The sequence below is a fragment of the Salvelinus namaycush genome, chromosome 20 (genome assembly GCF_016432855.1).
Source record: "Salvelinus namaycush isolate Seneca chromosome 20, SaNama_1.0, whole genome shotgun sequence".
NCBI lineage: Eukaryota > Metazoa > Chordata > Actinopteri > Salmoniformes > Salmonidae > Salvelinus > Salvelinus namaycush.
The window spans coordinates 959,359-976,772 of NC_052326.1; the positions used below are offsets into that span (position 1 = coordinate 959,359).

Genomic DNA, 17,414 nt, shown 5'->3' on the forward strand with positions numbered 1-17,414 from the left:
CCTAAGGAAATTACATTTTATAACAGCATTTTCGGCAGTTAAATGCAACAACAAAACATTAAAAGCAACCCATTAATATGTTTTTTGAACACTATAATTTGTTTACAAGCATGATAGGTGTACTTTTAGTTTATGGTTTACGCAGCTTGTTGGCCATTAGCCGATCACCTTTACTCAACAAGTTCAAAGCATGTGAGCGCATCCAACTGGTATTTACGACTTCACAACTGGTAAATTCCCACCTCCCATATAGTTACGAATGCAGCATTAAATGGAATATAGCATTATATAGAAAGAGGAGTGGGAGGCCCCAGTACACAACTGAGGAAGAGGACAAGTACATTAGTGTCTAGTTTGAGAAACAGACGCCTCACAAGTCCTCAACTGGCAGCTTTATTAAATAGTACCAGAACACTAGTCTCAACGTCAACAGTGAAGAGGCGACTCCGGGATGCTGGCCTTCTAGGCAGAGTTGCAAAGAAAAAAGCCATATCTCAGACTAGCCAATAAAAAGAAAAGATTAAGATGGGCAAAATAACACAGACACTGGACAGAGGAACTCTGCCAAGAAGGCCAGCATCCCGGAGTCGCCTCTTCACTGTTGACGTTGAGACTGGTGTTTTGAGTGTACTATTTAATGACGCTGCCATCATTGATTACATTTACTTATTTTAGCTATTTGAGAGTTTTCTGTATAGTTGTCAAAGTTGGTGGGGTATATTATTCTGTTTTAATGTAACACCTGAATCACTATGATAAATATAATCGTTTTTCTTGAGTGTATCTTTAACAAAACTGAGATGTACTTTGAAGTCTAAAGTGTAGGAATACAGGTGAAATCAGTTATTGACACAGACATTCTGGTGTAGTAGGATGATGAGAATGCAGTGAACCTAGAGATTCTGAGTTCAAATCCCAGGTAAGGACATGAGGAATAATAATTACTGTTTAAATAAACATACACACTTTTGTTTTCAGGGTTAAAAGCACTGTGTGTATCATAACAACAAATTTTGGTTTTCAGGGCATCACCGTGAAATTTATTCCACGTGAAAAGTTATGCGATCACTTGAAAATCCATGTGAAACTTAGTGTGAAAATCCACATCATCACGTGAATTGTTCCAAAAACACATGGTTTCACATGATTTCACATGTGCAAAATGTGATTTTCCACATGTGAAATCATGTGGTTTTTCTATAAGGGCTGGCTCACTTCCACTCTCATCTGATTGAGAATAATGACTGGCGGTAATCCTTTCTGCTGTTGATAGTTTCAGGCTCCAGTGCACACAAACTTTGCGGGCTAAAAAAGATGGACTTAGCTTGGGGCGCCAGCAACAATGAATGCAACTCAGACAATGCTGCTAACACATGGACTGGTAATGTGCAATGATGATTAGTCAGATGTGAAGATTTTTGTTTCATTCGCTTGATATAAAAGGTTGCATGATGTGGAAATTCTTACACGCGGCATTCTAAGTCAATCTTCAAGGAATCATTGTTTATTATCAGTGCGCTAGAGAGGTTCCAACCAACTTGAAGTGCCATAGTGAACGTCTGTCAGGAGGTCCCACGGGGCAGTGATTTAGCTTATTCATTATTTATTCATCATTAACGTTTTCTTCATTCATGTGACCGACCAATACTGGGTCATGCATGTGACAGACCAATACCCCACAAGGCTTCTTCTCTAAGCTGAGACCTTGAAACTGAGTTATCTTTCATTCTCAAAACAAGGGTCTGGGCGTTCTGCCAAATTGCAGATACTGATAGTGAGGGTTCTTTCAATCAGTCACTTGCATGAACACAGAAAACGGTTATTAGAAAAGCATAAACATAGAACACAGAAATTGTTAAATAGAAAAGCACCAACATAAAATGTTCCATCACATTCCATCCTCTTATCTCGTGTGATAATAATCATTACATTTTAATAGAAGCTAAAGTCTAAAGGCTTACATATCAAAATATTCTATACTCCTATTAAAGTAAGGGAAATCAACACAGAAAAAACACAGATAATTTCAAACCCTTCATTCTGGGTTATACAATCTAATTAGTATCGTAATACTATAATCATAATAAAGGTTATACTTCTATTAACGGGAGTGAATTTATCAAGAATACACACACATGCACAGCATGTTAAATAACACAATTTAGACAAACTAAGAAAGAAAAAACATGCTGCAGCCCATCGGGCAATTTGGGATCCCCAACTTCCAAACAGGGATTCCAAGCAAGTTGCAGGCGTCCACTCTGGTTGTGGGGAATTATTCTTAGCAACAGTGGCAATGTATTCGGCGAGATCAGTCATATTAGAAGAGTGATCTGGGACAAAAGTACAAGATTCGTCGCCAATGATTGCACAAGTGCCCCCTTGACCTGCCAAAAGATAGTCAAGAGCCTCTCTGTTTTGCAAAGCCAATTTAAGCAATTATTTTAGCATTTCCAAGTCTCTAGAGAACTCCTGAATCTGATCTAGGGCACATGCATAGTGACTTTCACAGGGAAGAGAGAGAATACATGTTATAACAGTTTCACACCAACCTTTTAAAGGAATGAGATTGGGGCAAGGTTAGCCCAAGCTACAATCTAGTGGCTCTCCTCACAATTTAGGGCATACCTCTGTCTCTAGAAGCCTTGCCTTTCCAAATCATAATTATAACTATTCATAAATTATCCAACCCAAATTTAGAATGACGGTCATTAGTGCTTCACGTTGGTTCTATCACTTTAATTTAAGACCCTCAATTTAGCACAAACCAATACTGGCGGAATGTAAATTTACATTGACATACAGTATATTTATCTTATTTTTCTAACATTAACGTTTCTCATCACGGCCCCAATTTGTGGTAATGACAGATTGGTATCTCAATGCATTCTTAGTCTAAATGACTATCAAATTCGCAGTGTGCAGACCTCCACAATCAACCTGATACCCCAAATAAACAATTTGGCATAAGCCTAAATCCATTACATGCACGGTTGACTTTTGTTCAATTAATTCCGTCCATATACAGTGGGGAGAACAAGTATTTGATTCACTGCCGATTTGCAGGTTTTCCTACTTACAAAGCATGTAGAGGTCTGTAATTTTTTATCATAGGTACACTTCAACTGTGAGAGACGGAATCTAAAACAAAAATCCAGAAAATCACATTGTATGATTTTTAAGTAATTCATTTGCATTTTATTGCATGACATAAGTATTTGATACATCAAATACTATTGGGTTCAGGTCTGGAGACTGGGTAGGCCACTGGGTAGGCCACTCCAGGACCTTGAGATGCTTCTTACGGAGCAACTCCTTAGTTGCCCTGGCTGTGTGTTTCGGGTCGTTGTCATGCTGGAAGACCCAGCCACGACCCATCTTCAATGCTCTTACTGAGGGAAGGAGGTTGTTGGCCAAGATCTCGCGATACATGGCCCCATCCATCCTCCCCTCAATACAGTGCAGCCGTCCTGTCCCCTTTGCAGAAAAGCATCCCCAAAGAATGATGTTTCCACCTCCATGCCTCACGGTTGGGATGGTGTTCTTGGGGTTGTACTCATCCTTCTTCTTCCTCCAAACACGGCGAGTGGAGTTTAGACCAAAAAGCTCTATTTTTGTCACATCAAACCACATGACCTTCTCCCATTCCTCCTCTGGATCATCCAGATGGTCATTGGCAAACTTCAGACGGACCTGGACATGCGCTGGCTTGAGCAGGGGGACCTTGCGTGCGTTGCAGGATTTTAATCCATGGCGGCGTAGTGTGTTACTAATGGTTTTCTTTGAGACTGTGGTCCCAGCTCTCTTCAGGTCATTGACCAGGTCCTGCCGTGTAGTTCTGGGCTGATCCCTCACCTTCCTCATGATCATTGATTCCCCACGAGGTGAGATCTTGCATGGAGCCCCAGACCGAGGGTGATTGACGGTCATCTTGAACTTCTTCCATTTTTTTATAATTGCGCCAACAGTTGTTGCCTTCTCACCAAGCTGCTTGCCTATTGTCCTGTAGCCCATCCCAGCCTTGTGCAGGTCTACAATTTCATCCCTGATGTCCTTACACAGCTCTCTGGTCTTGGCCATTGTGGAGAGGTTGGAGTCTGTTTTGATTGAGTGTGTGGACAGGTGTCTTTTATACAGGTAACGAGTTCAAACATGTGCAGTTAATACAGGTAATGAGTGGAGAACAGGAGGGCTTCTTAAAGAAAAACTAACAGGTCTGTGAGAGACGGAATTCTTACTGGTTGGTAGGTGATCAAATACTTATGTCATGCAATAAAATGCAAATTAATTACTTAAAAATCATACAATGTGATTTTCTGGATTTTTGTTTTAGATTCCGTCTCTCACAGTTGAAGTGTACCTATGATAAAAAATGACAGACCTCTACATGCTTTGTAAGTAGGAAAACCTGCAAAATCGGCAGTGTATCAAATACTTGTTCTCCCCACTGTATATACAAAATGTCAATTTATTTGGCGCGTTTGATCCAGAAAAAAAACAGCTTCCAATTTGTGCAACGTCACTACAAAATATCTCAATAGTTACGTGTAAACTTTTGCAAAACATTTCAAACTACTTTTGTAATACAACTGTAGGTATTTTTAAACGTTAATAATCGATCAAATTGAAGACGGGACTATCTGTGTTCAATACAGGAAGACAACAAACTGACGCTACTTTGAGTCATGCGCCTCTCTCAAAAAGTACACTTCAAGTGACACTCGTTCAAGATGGCCGTACTTCTTCATTACACAAAGGAATAACCTCAACCAATTTCCAAAGACTGGTGACATCCAGTGGAAGCGGTAGGAACTGCAAACAAGTCAATTAGAAATCTAGTATCCCAATGAAAACTCATTGAACAGACAGTGACTTACATTTTTTTTAATTCTGAATGGTTTGTCCTCGGGTTTTTGCCTGCTACATAAGTTCTGTTATACTCACAGACATGATTCAAACAGTTTTAGAAACTTCAGAGTGTTTTCTATCCAAATCTACTAATAATATGCATATCTTATATTCTGGGGATGAGTAGAAGGAAGTTGAAATTGGGCACGCTATTTATCCAAAAGTGAAAATGCTGCCCCCTATCCTAGAGAAGTTAATAACAACACACAGTTTAAAATATTTTTTTTTCTCAAAAATACTCCCCTATCATCTTGGCGATCTCACCGCAGAGTTACAAGGTCAGGGAGTTAGAGGGCGTATCCTTGGAGAGAAATCACGACCATACAGCAGACCCAATCTGGTGAGATATGTTATTGAAGCAAGACAAAAACAAGGAAAACAAAACAACACAAATATATCACTCAAGGTGGAGAAAACTTCAGTCCATTTGGAGTAACTGTCAACCATTACCAACATCTTTTTCCTTTTACTGGCAGGCATGTGAATAAAATCTATTTGCATATTTACCAAAGGCTCAGGGGACCGGTAATTCCCCCTTTGGACACACTTACATCGTGATTCATGCGTCCAAGAAAACAACAATACTGCCTGTTAAATCAAAAATAAACAAATTAGAATAACAAATCAAATTAGAATTAAAACTCTTGATAACTCCATCAGGAAATAATTGTATCCCAAAAGGTAATGGTAAAATAGACTAGAGACAGGTGTTCCTGATTCAGGGGCAGCGCTCGCTCTCTCTCTGTCTTTCTCGTGGTCCGAATCACACATAGGACTATTGATAAATGATAAACTTTTTCTTAATTATTAGAGTTTACATAGTCCATTTAAATCTTACTCAATGTCTCTCTAGTGAGGGTGATCAGGCCTCACCAGGAAGTCAGAACAGAGGTCCGAGGTCAGTCAGCCCTATTAAGTGAGTGTTTGTTTCCCTGTACCTCAGACATTATTTAAAGATATTTCAAACATTTTGCGTATCAGGTTTACATTCAGTACATTTCTTTTCTTATGAAGATAATTTGCATGTGTGCAACCAAAACTGACAATAGAACCTTCAGAAAATGTAATTTGTGTACAACATCCTTTCTAACCTGTGAGTAGGTGGGTTGTGTGTGGGTGCTGGCGTGTGTGTGGCAAAAATCATAGGGTAAAAACAAACAAAAAATGGCCAGGCCTAACTTAATTTGGGAGCTCCCTTAACAGCTGGATCCGGGGAGCTTTAACTGCTCTCAAAAGGCACTTGCCTTAGGAAGCCTTTCATAGGGAGAGATACATAATCATTAAAAACATTTTTTTTTAAATTATTATTAATAATTATACTTCAGACTTTTCGGATGATGCAGTGTCCCGTCAAGCTGAATAGGCACCTTCTAAAGTAAACAATCCCAGAGCCCCTCTCTTGTAATCTTGTCATTTTGACCTGTTGCATTAACCTCTCTGGAGCGGATAGCACCCCTGAGGATAGCACCCCAGCTAACAATCACAGACCATCATATTTCAACCCTCCCGGCACGACACAAAATGCAGAAATAAAGATATAATTCATGGCTTACCTTTGACGAGCTTCTTCTGTTGGCACTCCAATATGTCCCATAAACATCACAAATGGTCCTTTTGTTCGATTAATTCCGTTGATATATATCCAAAATGTCAATTTATTTGGCACGTTTGATCCAGAAAAACACCGGTTCCAACTTGCACAACGTGACTACAAAATATCTCAAAGGTTACCTGTAAGCTTTGTTCAAACATTTCAAACTACTTTTGTAATACAACTTTAGGTATTTTTTAACGTAAATAATCGATAAAATTGAAGACGGGATGATCTGTGTTCAATACCGGAGGAAAACAATGTGTAGCATGCTTTCTGGTCACGCGCCTCTAACTAACAGTACACTTCAATGGAGCCTCATTCTGAACATGGCTACTTCTTCATTTCTCAAAGGAAAAACCTCAACCAATTTCTAAAGACTGTTGACATCCAGTGGAAGCGATAGGAACTGCAGGAAGGTCCCTTAGAATCTGGATTCCCAATGAAAACCCATTGAAAAGAGAGTGACCTCAAAAAACAAATATCTGAATGGTTTATCCTCGGGGTTTTGCCTGCCAAATAAGTTATGTTATAGTCACAGACATGATTCAAACAGTTTTAGAAACTTCAGTGTTTTCTATCCAATACTACTAATAATATGCATATATTAGCATCTGGGACTGAGTAGGAGGCAGTTTACTCAAGGCACGCTTTTCATCCAAACGTGAAAATGCTGCCCCCTATCCTAGAGAGGTTAACATACAATTCTGTACAAACTGTCCCTGGGACATAAAACTAGTCAAAATATGAAATCCGCTAGGACCTTCAAAAAGTTAGTGCTGGCTTATCAGCTCAATATTCGGTACTAAAACATTTACTTAGATCTACTTCATTCTGGACACAGTTCCACGTAATGGGAAATGTATCACAGGAAGCTTATCTCTAACCCAAACAACAGATGACAAACACGAGAGCAGTGGACCATGCCTTGTAAGAGTGAGCGGCCTCTAATTTAATATAATTCCCAATGCTCGATCCTTCTTTCTTACTTCTTCAAATTACTACGATATTGCATTATTGGAGTGCAATTTGAAAGCCAATTACCATTCACTTTGTTACTTTCACTAGTCTCCATATCATTTTCCTTCAACTAGGACTCCCTTCCCAATAGGAAGACCTCTTAATCTACTATTACTAATACACTGGATCACTCTCAAACAACATTCTGCTTTTCCCCCATTGCAAGGTTTAAAACAAAACAAACATGATAACTTTATCCATATTGGAAGGCATTGTTTTCATTTTAGTTTACCCTAACAATGTTACTCTATATATTTATTTCAAATTTCTGATGGATATTCACTTTCTGCTTCACACTTATTAAATGTCTATTATTTTGAGATGAACATGTCATGCTTTGGAGGGATCAATATGTATTAACTGAGCTGGCACTGTCTATCAGTCCCCTGTAGATGGCATGGTGCTCTGTCCATAATAAGTCTCTACCTAGCAAGTTAAATGGTTGAGTAGGTGAATACAGAAAATCATTGGGTCTATTTAACAGGGTTTGGGATTTATTTCGAAATGTATAACCAGGGTGGAGGAAATCATATAAGCAGTTATAGTTTTATTGGTTTGGTTTAAGTCAAGTCCAGTACAATGCTTTAACCATATCTTTATCAAATGATCCATAAAGGGACCACTGAACATTTCTCCTAATTTTTTAAACCACTTAAGCATGTTGATGTGTGGGTGTGCAAGTTGTATATTATTATTATTTCTATTGTTACTTCATCAGATTTCTAGTTACCCATTATACTCAATATTATGTTACTTTATCTCTAGTAACCCATTACACATGTGTGTTACATCACAAATTCCTCCTCTACACCAGTGTTCTATTCATACAGGGGTTTGAATATTTTCTAGTGTTTTATTTAACAGCATATTTGGGAATGGTACTTTCTATTTTTATATCTCCACATGCATAATAACGTTATACCATCAAACTCCAGTGATGAGTCATGTTATCCTCATGTAATCTAAAGGCATGTTACCCTCAGAGACATGTTATCCTTGTTACTAATGAGACGTGTAATCATGTTATCCTCGTTACTAATCGAGACATGTTATCCTCCACCTGTAGATCCAAAGGGTGGTGTTGAACAGACCCCTAGATAACGTTACAGACTGAAAAACTCAATTCACAGAACTGGTGGGGGCATTCATTCACCTCTTTCACACGTGAGCTAGTCCCCTGGCAGCTCTCATTCACTCAGTCATTTACAGCTAAATTTCGATCTCTTATTATCCAACTTTCAATCATCTTATTATCATATTTCAAATCAGTATTATGATCCAAATTTCAATCATAATAGTAAATGTCAATCAATTAATTATTCAAATTTCAATCCGTTTAATATGCCATATCTCACAACTTTCACATCCACATTCACTTAGTACTATTCCCAAACACACTCTGTAATCTCCCTTATTACCCATGTGCATCTTCAACAATTCTCTTGTCATTACTTGCTATGCACCATATGCATATCCTGTACATACAGTGGAAGTCAGAAGTTTACATACACCTTAGCAAAATACATTTAAACTCCGTTTTTCACAATTCCTGACATTTAATCAGAGTAAAATTTCCCTGTCTTAGGTCAGTTATTCTTTATTTTAAGAATGTGAAATGTCAGAATAATAGTAGAGAGTATGATTTATTTCAGCTTTTATTTATTTCATCACATTCCCAGTGGGTCAGAAGTTTACATACACTCAATTAGTATTTGGTAGCATTGACTTTAAATTGTTTAACTTGGTCAAACGTTACGGGTAGCCTTCCACAAGCTTCCCAAAATAAGTTGGGTGAATTTTGGCCCATTCCTCCTGACAGAGCTGGTGTAACAGTCAGGTTTGTAGGCCTCCTTGCTCGCACACGCTTTTTCAGTTCTACCCACACATTTTCTATAGGATTGAGGTCAGGGCTTTGTGATGGCCACTCCAATACCTTGACTTTGTTGTCCTTAAGCCATTTTGTCACGACTTTGGAAGTATGCTTGGGGTCATTGTCCATTTGGAAGACCCATTTCTGACCAAGTTTTAACTTCCTGACTGATGTCTTGAGATGTTGCTTCAACAACATCTCAATCTGCTTCAACAACATCTCATCTCAACGGCTTTCAATATATCCACATAATTTTCTTACCTCATGATGCCATCTATTTTGTGAAGTGCACCAATCCCTCCTGCAGCAAAGCACCCCCACAACATGATGCTGCCACCCCTGTGCTTCGTGGTTGGGATGGTGTTCTTCGGCTTGCAAGCATCCCCCTTTTTCGTCCAAACATAACGATGGTCATTATGGCCAAACAGTTCTATTTTTGTTTCATCAGACCAGAGGACATTTCTCCAAAAAGTACGATCTTTGTCCCCATGTGCAGTTGCAAACCATAGTCTGGCTTTTTTATGCCGGTTTTGGAGCAGTGGCTTCTTCCTTGCTGAGCGGCCTTTCAGGTCATGTCGATATAGGACTCGTTTTACTGTGGATATATTCCTTTGTACCTGTTTCCTCCAGCATCTTCACAAGATACTTTGCTGTTACTCTGGGATTGATTTGCACTTTTCGCACTTTTCTCATCTCTAGGAGACAGAACGCGTCTCCTTCCTGAGCGGTATGACAGGTGTGTGGTCCCATGGTGTTTATACTTGCGTACTATTGTTTGTACAGATGAACTTGGTAGTCTGCTAAATGACTAAAATGTACCTACAAGCGTTTGGAAATTGCTCCCAAGGATCAACCAGACTTGTGGAGGTCTACAATTTTTTTTCCTGAGGTCTTGTCTGATTTCTTTTGATTTGCCCATGATGTCAAGCAGAGGCACTGCGTTTGAAGGTAGGCCTTGAAATACATCCACAGGTACACCTCCAATTGACTCAAATGATGTCAATTAGCCTATCAGAAGCTTCTAAAGCATGACAATTTTCTGCAATTTCCCAAGCTGTTTAAAGGCACAGTCAACTTAGTGTATGTAAACTTCTGACCCACTGGAATTGTGATACAGTGAATTATAAGTGAAATAATATGTCTGTAAACAATTGTTGGAAAAATGAATTGTGTCATGCACAAAGTAGATGCCAAAACTATAGTTTGTTAACAATACATTTCTGGAGTAGTTGAAAAACGAGTTAATGATTCCAACCTAAGTGTATGTAAACATCCAACTTCAACTGTAGATATTTATTATAAATGCCTGTAGATACAGTAGCTGTCAGCGAGGCTTTCCATGGTACCGTTACTTCCTCGCTCTAGTCTTCTCGTTAGACTAGTGACTAGCCTTCTCTCTATAAGAATATGGGTACCTTTTTATGCGTTAGTCGCCTTCATTTTATATCATTTATTTTTTATACTGATTAATTTAAAATGACTTACTGAAATCAGTTGCCGTCCCTCAATTGTTAGCGGGTGATGCGTCTCCTCCTTGGCAGCTCATAGTAAGGCTCTGGTCTGGGTGGGTCTCGTCCTCTTTTGGTCAGACAGGAATTTCCCTTATGCTTCATAGAATGCCCCCCACTCCCCACTGGAAAGCTCGGTAGGCAGTATGAATAATCCAGTTTGTGACTTCAATTTTTTGTGGAAATTCTTACACAGGGACAATCAAAGTCAATCATAAATTAATCATTGTTTATTATCAGCGCGCTGAAGAGGTTCCAACAACCTTGATGCACCATAGTGAACGTCTGTCAGGAGCTCTCACAGGCAGTCTCATAGTTCTCTTATATACTGCAGACAAGTCATATTTGCATGATTTAGCTTATTTATAATTAATTCATCCGACCAATACTGGGTCATGCATGTGACAGATCAATACCTCACGGGGCTTCTTCTCTAAGCTGAGACCTTGAAACTGAGATACAGTGGCTTACGAAAGTATTCACCCCCCTTGGCATTTTTCCTATTTTGTTGCCTTACAACCTGGAATTAAAATGGATAGGCCATTCCAATACATTTAAATGTTTCCCCTTAAACCACTCGAGTGTTGCTTTAGCAGTATGCTTAAGGTCATTGTCCTGCTGGAAGGTGAACCTCCGTCCCAGTCCCAAATCTCTGGAAGACTGAAACAGATTTCCCTCTAAAATGTCCCTGTATTTAGCACCATCCATCATTCCTTCAATTCTGACCAGTTTCCCAGTCCCTGCTGATGAAAAACATCCTCACAGCATGATGCTGCCACCACCATGCTTCACTGTGGGGATGGTATTCTCGGGGTGATGAGAGGTGTTGGGTTTGCGCCAGACATAGCGTTTTCCTTGATGGCCAAAAAGCTCAATTTTAGTTGACCAGAGTACCTTCTTCCATATGTTTGGGGAGTCTCCCACATGCCTTTTGGCAAGCTTTTTTCTGGCCACTCTTCCGTAAAGCCCAGCTCTGTGGAGTGTACAGCTTAAAGTGGTCCTATGGACAGATACTCCAATCTCCGCTGTGGAGTTTTGCAGCTCCTACAAGGTTATCTTTGGTCTCTTTGTTGCCTCTGATTAATTCCCTCCTTGCCTGATCCGTGAGTTTTGGTGGGCGGCCCTCTCTTGGCAGGTTTGTTGTGATGCCATATTCTTTCAATTTTTTTTATAATGGATTTAACCTCTCTAGGGTACGTGAGATGGTAGCGTCCCACCTCTTCAACAGCCAGTGAAACTGCAGGGCGCCAAATTCAAAACAGAAATCCCATAATTAAAATTCCTCAAACATACATGTATTTTACACAATTTTAAAGATACACTTGTTGTAAATCCAGCCACAGTGTCCGATTTCAAAAAGGCTTTACGACGAAAGCAAACCAAATGATTATGTTAGGTGAGTGCCTATTCACAGAATAACACAGCCATTTTTCCAGCCAAAGAGAGGATTCACAAAAGCAGAAATATAGATAAAATGAATCACTAACCTTTGATGATCTTCATCAGATGACACTCATAGGACTTCATGTTACACAATACATGTATGTTTTGTTCGGTAAAGTTCATATTTATATCCAAAAATATGAGTTTACATTGGCGCCTTACGTTCAGAAGTTCCAAAACATCCTTTGATTTTGCAGAGAGCCACATCAAATTACAGGAATACTCATAATAAACATTGCTAAAAGATACAACTGTTATGCATGGAATTTTAGATGCACTTCTCCTTAATGCAACCGCTGTGTCAGATTTTAAAAAAGCTTTACGGAAAAAGCAAACCATGCAATAATCTGAGTCGGCGCTCAAAGCCCAATCAGACACAAATATATCCGCCATATTATGCAGTCAACATAAGTCAGAAATAACATTATAAACATTCACTTACCTTTGATGATCTTCATCAGAATGTACTCCCAGGAATCCCAGTTCCACAATAAATGTTTGTTTTGTTCGATAATGTCCATCATTTATGTCCAAATTCCTCCTCGTTGTTCTAGCGTTCAGTACACTTTCCAAACTCACGGCGCGTGGGCAAGTCCAGCGGAAAGTACGGACGAAAAGTTTAAAAAGTTATATTACAGTCCGTAAAAACATGACAAACGAAGTATTGAATCAATCTTCAGGATGTTTTTAACATAATTCTTCAATAATTTCCCAACCGGAGTATTCCTTTGTCTTCAGAAGTGCGATGGAACAGAGCTCGCTCTCACGTGAACGCGCATGGTCAGGGCATGTTCAGGTCATGATAGACCTTACTCATTCCCCTCTCCTTCGGCCCCACTTCACAGTAGAAGCATCAGACAAGGTTCTAAAGACTGTTGACATCTAGTGGAAGCCTTAGGAAGTGCAATATTACCAATATCCCACTGTATCCTCAATAGGAGCTGAGTTGAAAATCGACCAACCTCAGATTTCCCACTTCCTGGTTGGATGTTTTCTCAGGTTTTTGCCTGTCATATGAGTTCTGTTATACTCACAGACATCATTCAAACAGTTTTAGAAACTTCAGAGTGTTTTCTATCCAAATATACTAAAAATATGCATATTCTAGCTTTTATGGCTTTGTAACAGGCCGTTTACTCTGGGCATGCTTTTCATCCGGACGTGAAAATACTGCCCCCTACCCCAAAGAAGTTTTAATGGTGCTCTGTCGGATGTTCAAAGTTGCGGATATTTTTTTATAACCCAATCCTGATCTGTACTTCTCCATAACTTTGTCCATGACCTGTTTGGAGAGCTCCTTACTTAGTGGTGTTGCAGATTCTGGGGCCTTTCAGAACAGGTGTATATATATACTGAGATCATGTGACACAGACTGCACACAGGTGGACTTTATTGAACTAATTATGTGACTTCTGAAGGTAATTGGTTGCACCAGATCTTATTTAGGGGCTTCATAGCAAAGGGGGTAAATACATATGCACGCACCACTTTTCCATGTTTTATTTTTTTTAAACAAGTTATTGTGTTAATTTCACTTCAACAAATTTGAACTATTTAGTGTATGTCCATTACATGAAATCCAAATAAAAATACATTTAAGTTACAGGTTGTAATGCAACAAAATAGGAAAAACACCAAGGGGGGTGAATACTTTTGCAAGGCACTGTATCTTTCGTTCTAAAAATAAGGGTCTGGGCGTACTGCCAAATTGCAGATACTGATCGTGAAGGTTCGTTCAATCAGTCACTTGCATGAAAACAGTTATTAGAAAGCACAAACATAGAACACAGAAATTGGTAAAAAGAAAAGTACCAACATTAAAGTTTCCATCACAACGATTATAGATGGTCTTAGTTAATTTGGCCCGATCTGTTCCTTGTACGTTTCTCTCTGTCCTTTTTCCTAGTATTCCCTGCCGGTATCCTGCAGCCTCCTTTCTTCAGTAAGCAGCAGCTCCAGGCCCTGAACTTTGGTGGAATAGGGATGGTTATTGGACATGAGATCACCCACGGGTTTGATGACAATGGTGAGGCAGTCCTCATATTTACAGTCAATGTCCATGTCTGTGTCCAATGTGTTGCACAATCATTTTTAGTATAGAGTATTAATTCATGGGAAAATGTCAAGAGATTGCATCACAATTAATTCCACATATCTTTCAAAACAGGCCGTAATTTTGACAAGGATGGTAACATGCTTAACTGGTGGAGTAATTATTCTGCTGAGCACTTTAAGGACCAGTCACAGTGCATGGTGCAACAATATGGCAACTTCAACTGGAAGCTTGCAGGAGGACAAAATGTGAGTTTCCCAATGTAGCTGAAGCATGGGCAAAATGTTAAATGTATTTGGGTATAATGACTAAAACTTCATTTTAGCTTCACTATAAAAGATTATAGAAGATAGTAGATTTTTTTGAAAGAACCTCGATTGAGTGTTTACCATTTAGCTGTTAGTGTGTTAAATACGTCCTGCAGTGATTTTAGAACTTTTTCCAATATTTTAAGTATAAATACACTACTGTACATACACTTAAGACCACCTAAATCAGGTGTTAAATGAGGTGAAAAGGAGACTGGAGTAGGACTTTAATGACGGTCTCTGTGTTACCGCAGGTCAGTGGAATTAGTACTTTGGGGGAGAACATCGCAGACAACGGAGGAGTTCGGCAAGCTTACAAGGTGCGACACCAAATTATTAAACGCATTCAACCCCCATAAAACACAATGAACTTTCATAACAACAACAAAAAATCTGACTAAATACTATCTAATTATATTTTATATTTGTATGTTTTTTTGTGTGTTTGTGGTCAGGCCTACATGAAGTGGGTGGAGAGAGAAGGAGAAGAGCTTCGTTTACCTGGTCTGGACATGGACCACAAGCAACTTTTTTTTCTTAACTTTGCCCAAGTGAGTAAGCTCCCATTTTAATAAATTGAGTAGTCAAAAGCAGGATTCCCCTACAGGGGTGGGAAACTCCAGTCCTCAAGGGCCTGATTGGTGTCACAGTTTTGCCCCAGCTAACTCACCTGACTCCAATAATCACCTAATCATGATCTTCAGTTTAGAACGCAATTTTATTAATCAGCTGTGTTTGCTAGCGATGGAGAAACAGTGTGACACCAATCAGGCCCTCGAGGACTGGAGTTGCCCACCCCTGCGCCTAGCACTACACAGCTGATTAAAATAATCAAAGCTTGATGATGAGTTGGTTATTTGAATCAGCTGTGTAGTGCTAACCGAGGTTGGGAAACCCTGGTCTAAAGTAGGCCACTGTTTCTCAACCTTTATTACACCAGGGACCTAAAAGCTATATTAGCGTCCTTCCTCCACTGCTGTCCACTGAGAACAAAAACCCAAAGAGATTATCTTTTCCTAAATACTTGGTTTTCAAGAGATAAACAATTGGACCAAGGAGTTTAAAACTACACCAGATCATGACTATATATCAAGTGACCTACCTAGGGGTACATAATGTTGTTTTTTTAAAAGACCACTGCGGTGCCAGGGAAAACAAGGCAAGAGCAAAGCCAGACTAGTGTTTTATAGTCCTTATCCAAAACCAGGTCAAAAGCCAATGTCTGCATAACAGCCAAACAAAATCCCTACTGGGATTATTCAGTTGGGCTGTCGAAAGGCACTTTGGAAAAAATACTTTTCTCAGGCATATCAATTTCATTATCATTTAATGGTTTACATTTACTGTATATTCAGGCAAAACATATCAGTACTGGTAAAATGTGAACACATGTAGTTGAGAAAAGAAATGTGCTTTTACTGTATCACACTTGAATTATTTAATTAGTGATACATCTTTCTCCTCCAGGTATGGTGTGGTGCCTATCGGCCTGAATATGCCAGCCAGTGCATCAAGACTGACTCCCACAGTCCCCTAGAATACAGGTAACGACCAACAGTAAAAATGTAGCGCTTGGCTATTCCAACATACAGTATTTTCTGTCAATCTGTTAACACTTTTCACCTATCTTCTCTCACAGGGTACTTGGCTCCCTACAGAATTTTGGAGCATTCTCAGATGCATTCCAGTGCAAACCAGGTACTCCCATGAATCCTGAGATGAAATGTCGGGTGTGGTAGCCAGTTTGGGCTTTTCAGCTCTACTCTTGTTATTTATTTCTTGACTGGGGCAGCTAAACAAAAGAACATGCTTAACAACCACCTTGTGTTATACTGACGCCAAAGAGACATCCTGCCTTGGAGTATGTCTGATTGATTTACATGGCAGAAGATAATAGACATTTACACAAGTGTTACGGATTGGATAACTGACCAAACTACACCCTAGTATCACCACTTGAAGCAGACGATGAGACAGGAAAAACACTTGGAATGCGTATGTACTTATATGGCTACTCAACCTAAAGATGTTGTCTGTGGGTTAACAGTTTTGCTTGTTCTTGTTTACAAGTGGCTTTGTTGTATACATGCATACATCTGAAGCTCCTATGGACCAATGTGGGTGGTCAGTGGATACATGCATAGTCGGGCAAATGTAGGACATTCCTAAGACCTTGTAGAATATGTTTGAGCCAAGCTGGCTTTATATGCTTTAACTGACTTTTTAAAGAATTTCCTAAATAACTCTTTGTTATTTTTGCCAAGTCATTCAGATGGCAAATCCACAGCGCTTTTCAGCCCACATATTTAGTGGCTTTCATTTATGTGCAAAAATTATCTTTTGGTACTGAGTTGCCTGGTAAGATCCTGTCTGATATGGAACATTTGTTTTTTAAGACATTTTGCCACAGGGCAAGAGGCAAAAGTGAATAATAAGTCTGACATTACAGTGTGACTATGAACTGAATAAAGGCTCTGTGAAAATGAAGAGCAGCGGTGACCTAGAGATGGACATAATTAGTCTCACTCCTAGGCCAAGGCTTGGCTACGTCATTCTTTGAAATGAAACCATTTACCTGAAGACGTCAGACTGTTAAACCTTTGCAGCTTTAACCTTATATGAACATTTTGAAAAAATAAAAAAGGATGGCTTAAAATGTTTTTGATACAGCATGTATAAATGTGAGATCTACGAAGATATATGCTTGGAAATA

At 39.3% G+C, this 17,414-nt stretch overlaps 1 protein-coding gene across 1 annotated transcript in view; it reads left to right on the forward strand.

The window, feature by feature from the left end:
- LOC120064946 (membrane metallo-endopeptidase-like 1) overlaps positions 1-17,200 on the forward strand; it is a 34,645-nt gene extending 17,445 nt beyond the window's left edge. Inside the window, exons 18-23 of the mRNA XM_039015552.1 lie at positions 14,247-14,366; positions 14,508-14,641; positions 14,956-15,021; positions 15,157-15,252; positions 16,169-16,245; positions 16,341-17,200. Coding sequence (XP_038871480.1) covers positions 14,247-14,366; positions 14,508-14,641; positions 14,956-15,021; positions 15,157-15,252; positions 16,169-16,245; positions 16,341-16,440 — 593 coding nt within the window. The 3' untranslated portion in view covers positions 16,441-17,200. The remainder of the gene's footprint in view (positions 1-14,246; positions 14,367-14,507; positions 14,642-14,955; positions 15,022-15,156; positions 15,253-16,168; positions 16,246-16,340) is intronic.
- Positions 17,201-17,414: the final 214 nt, after the last annotated feature.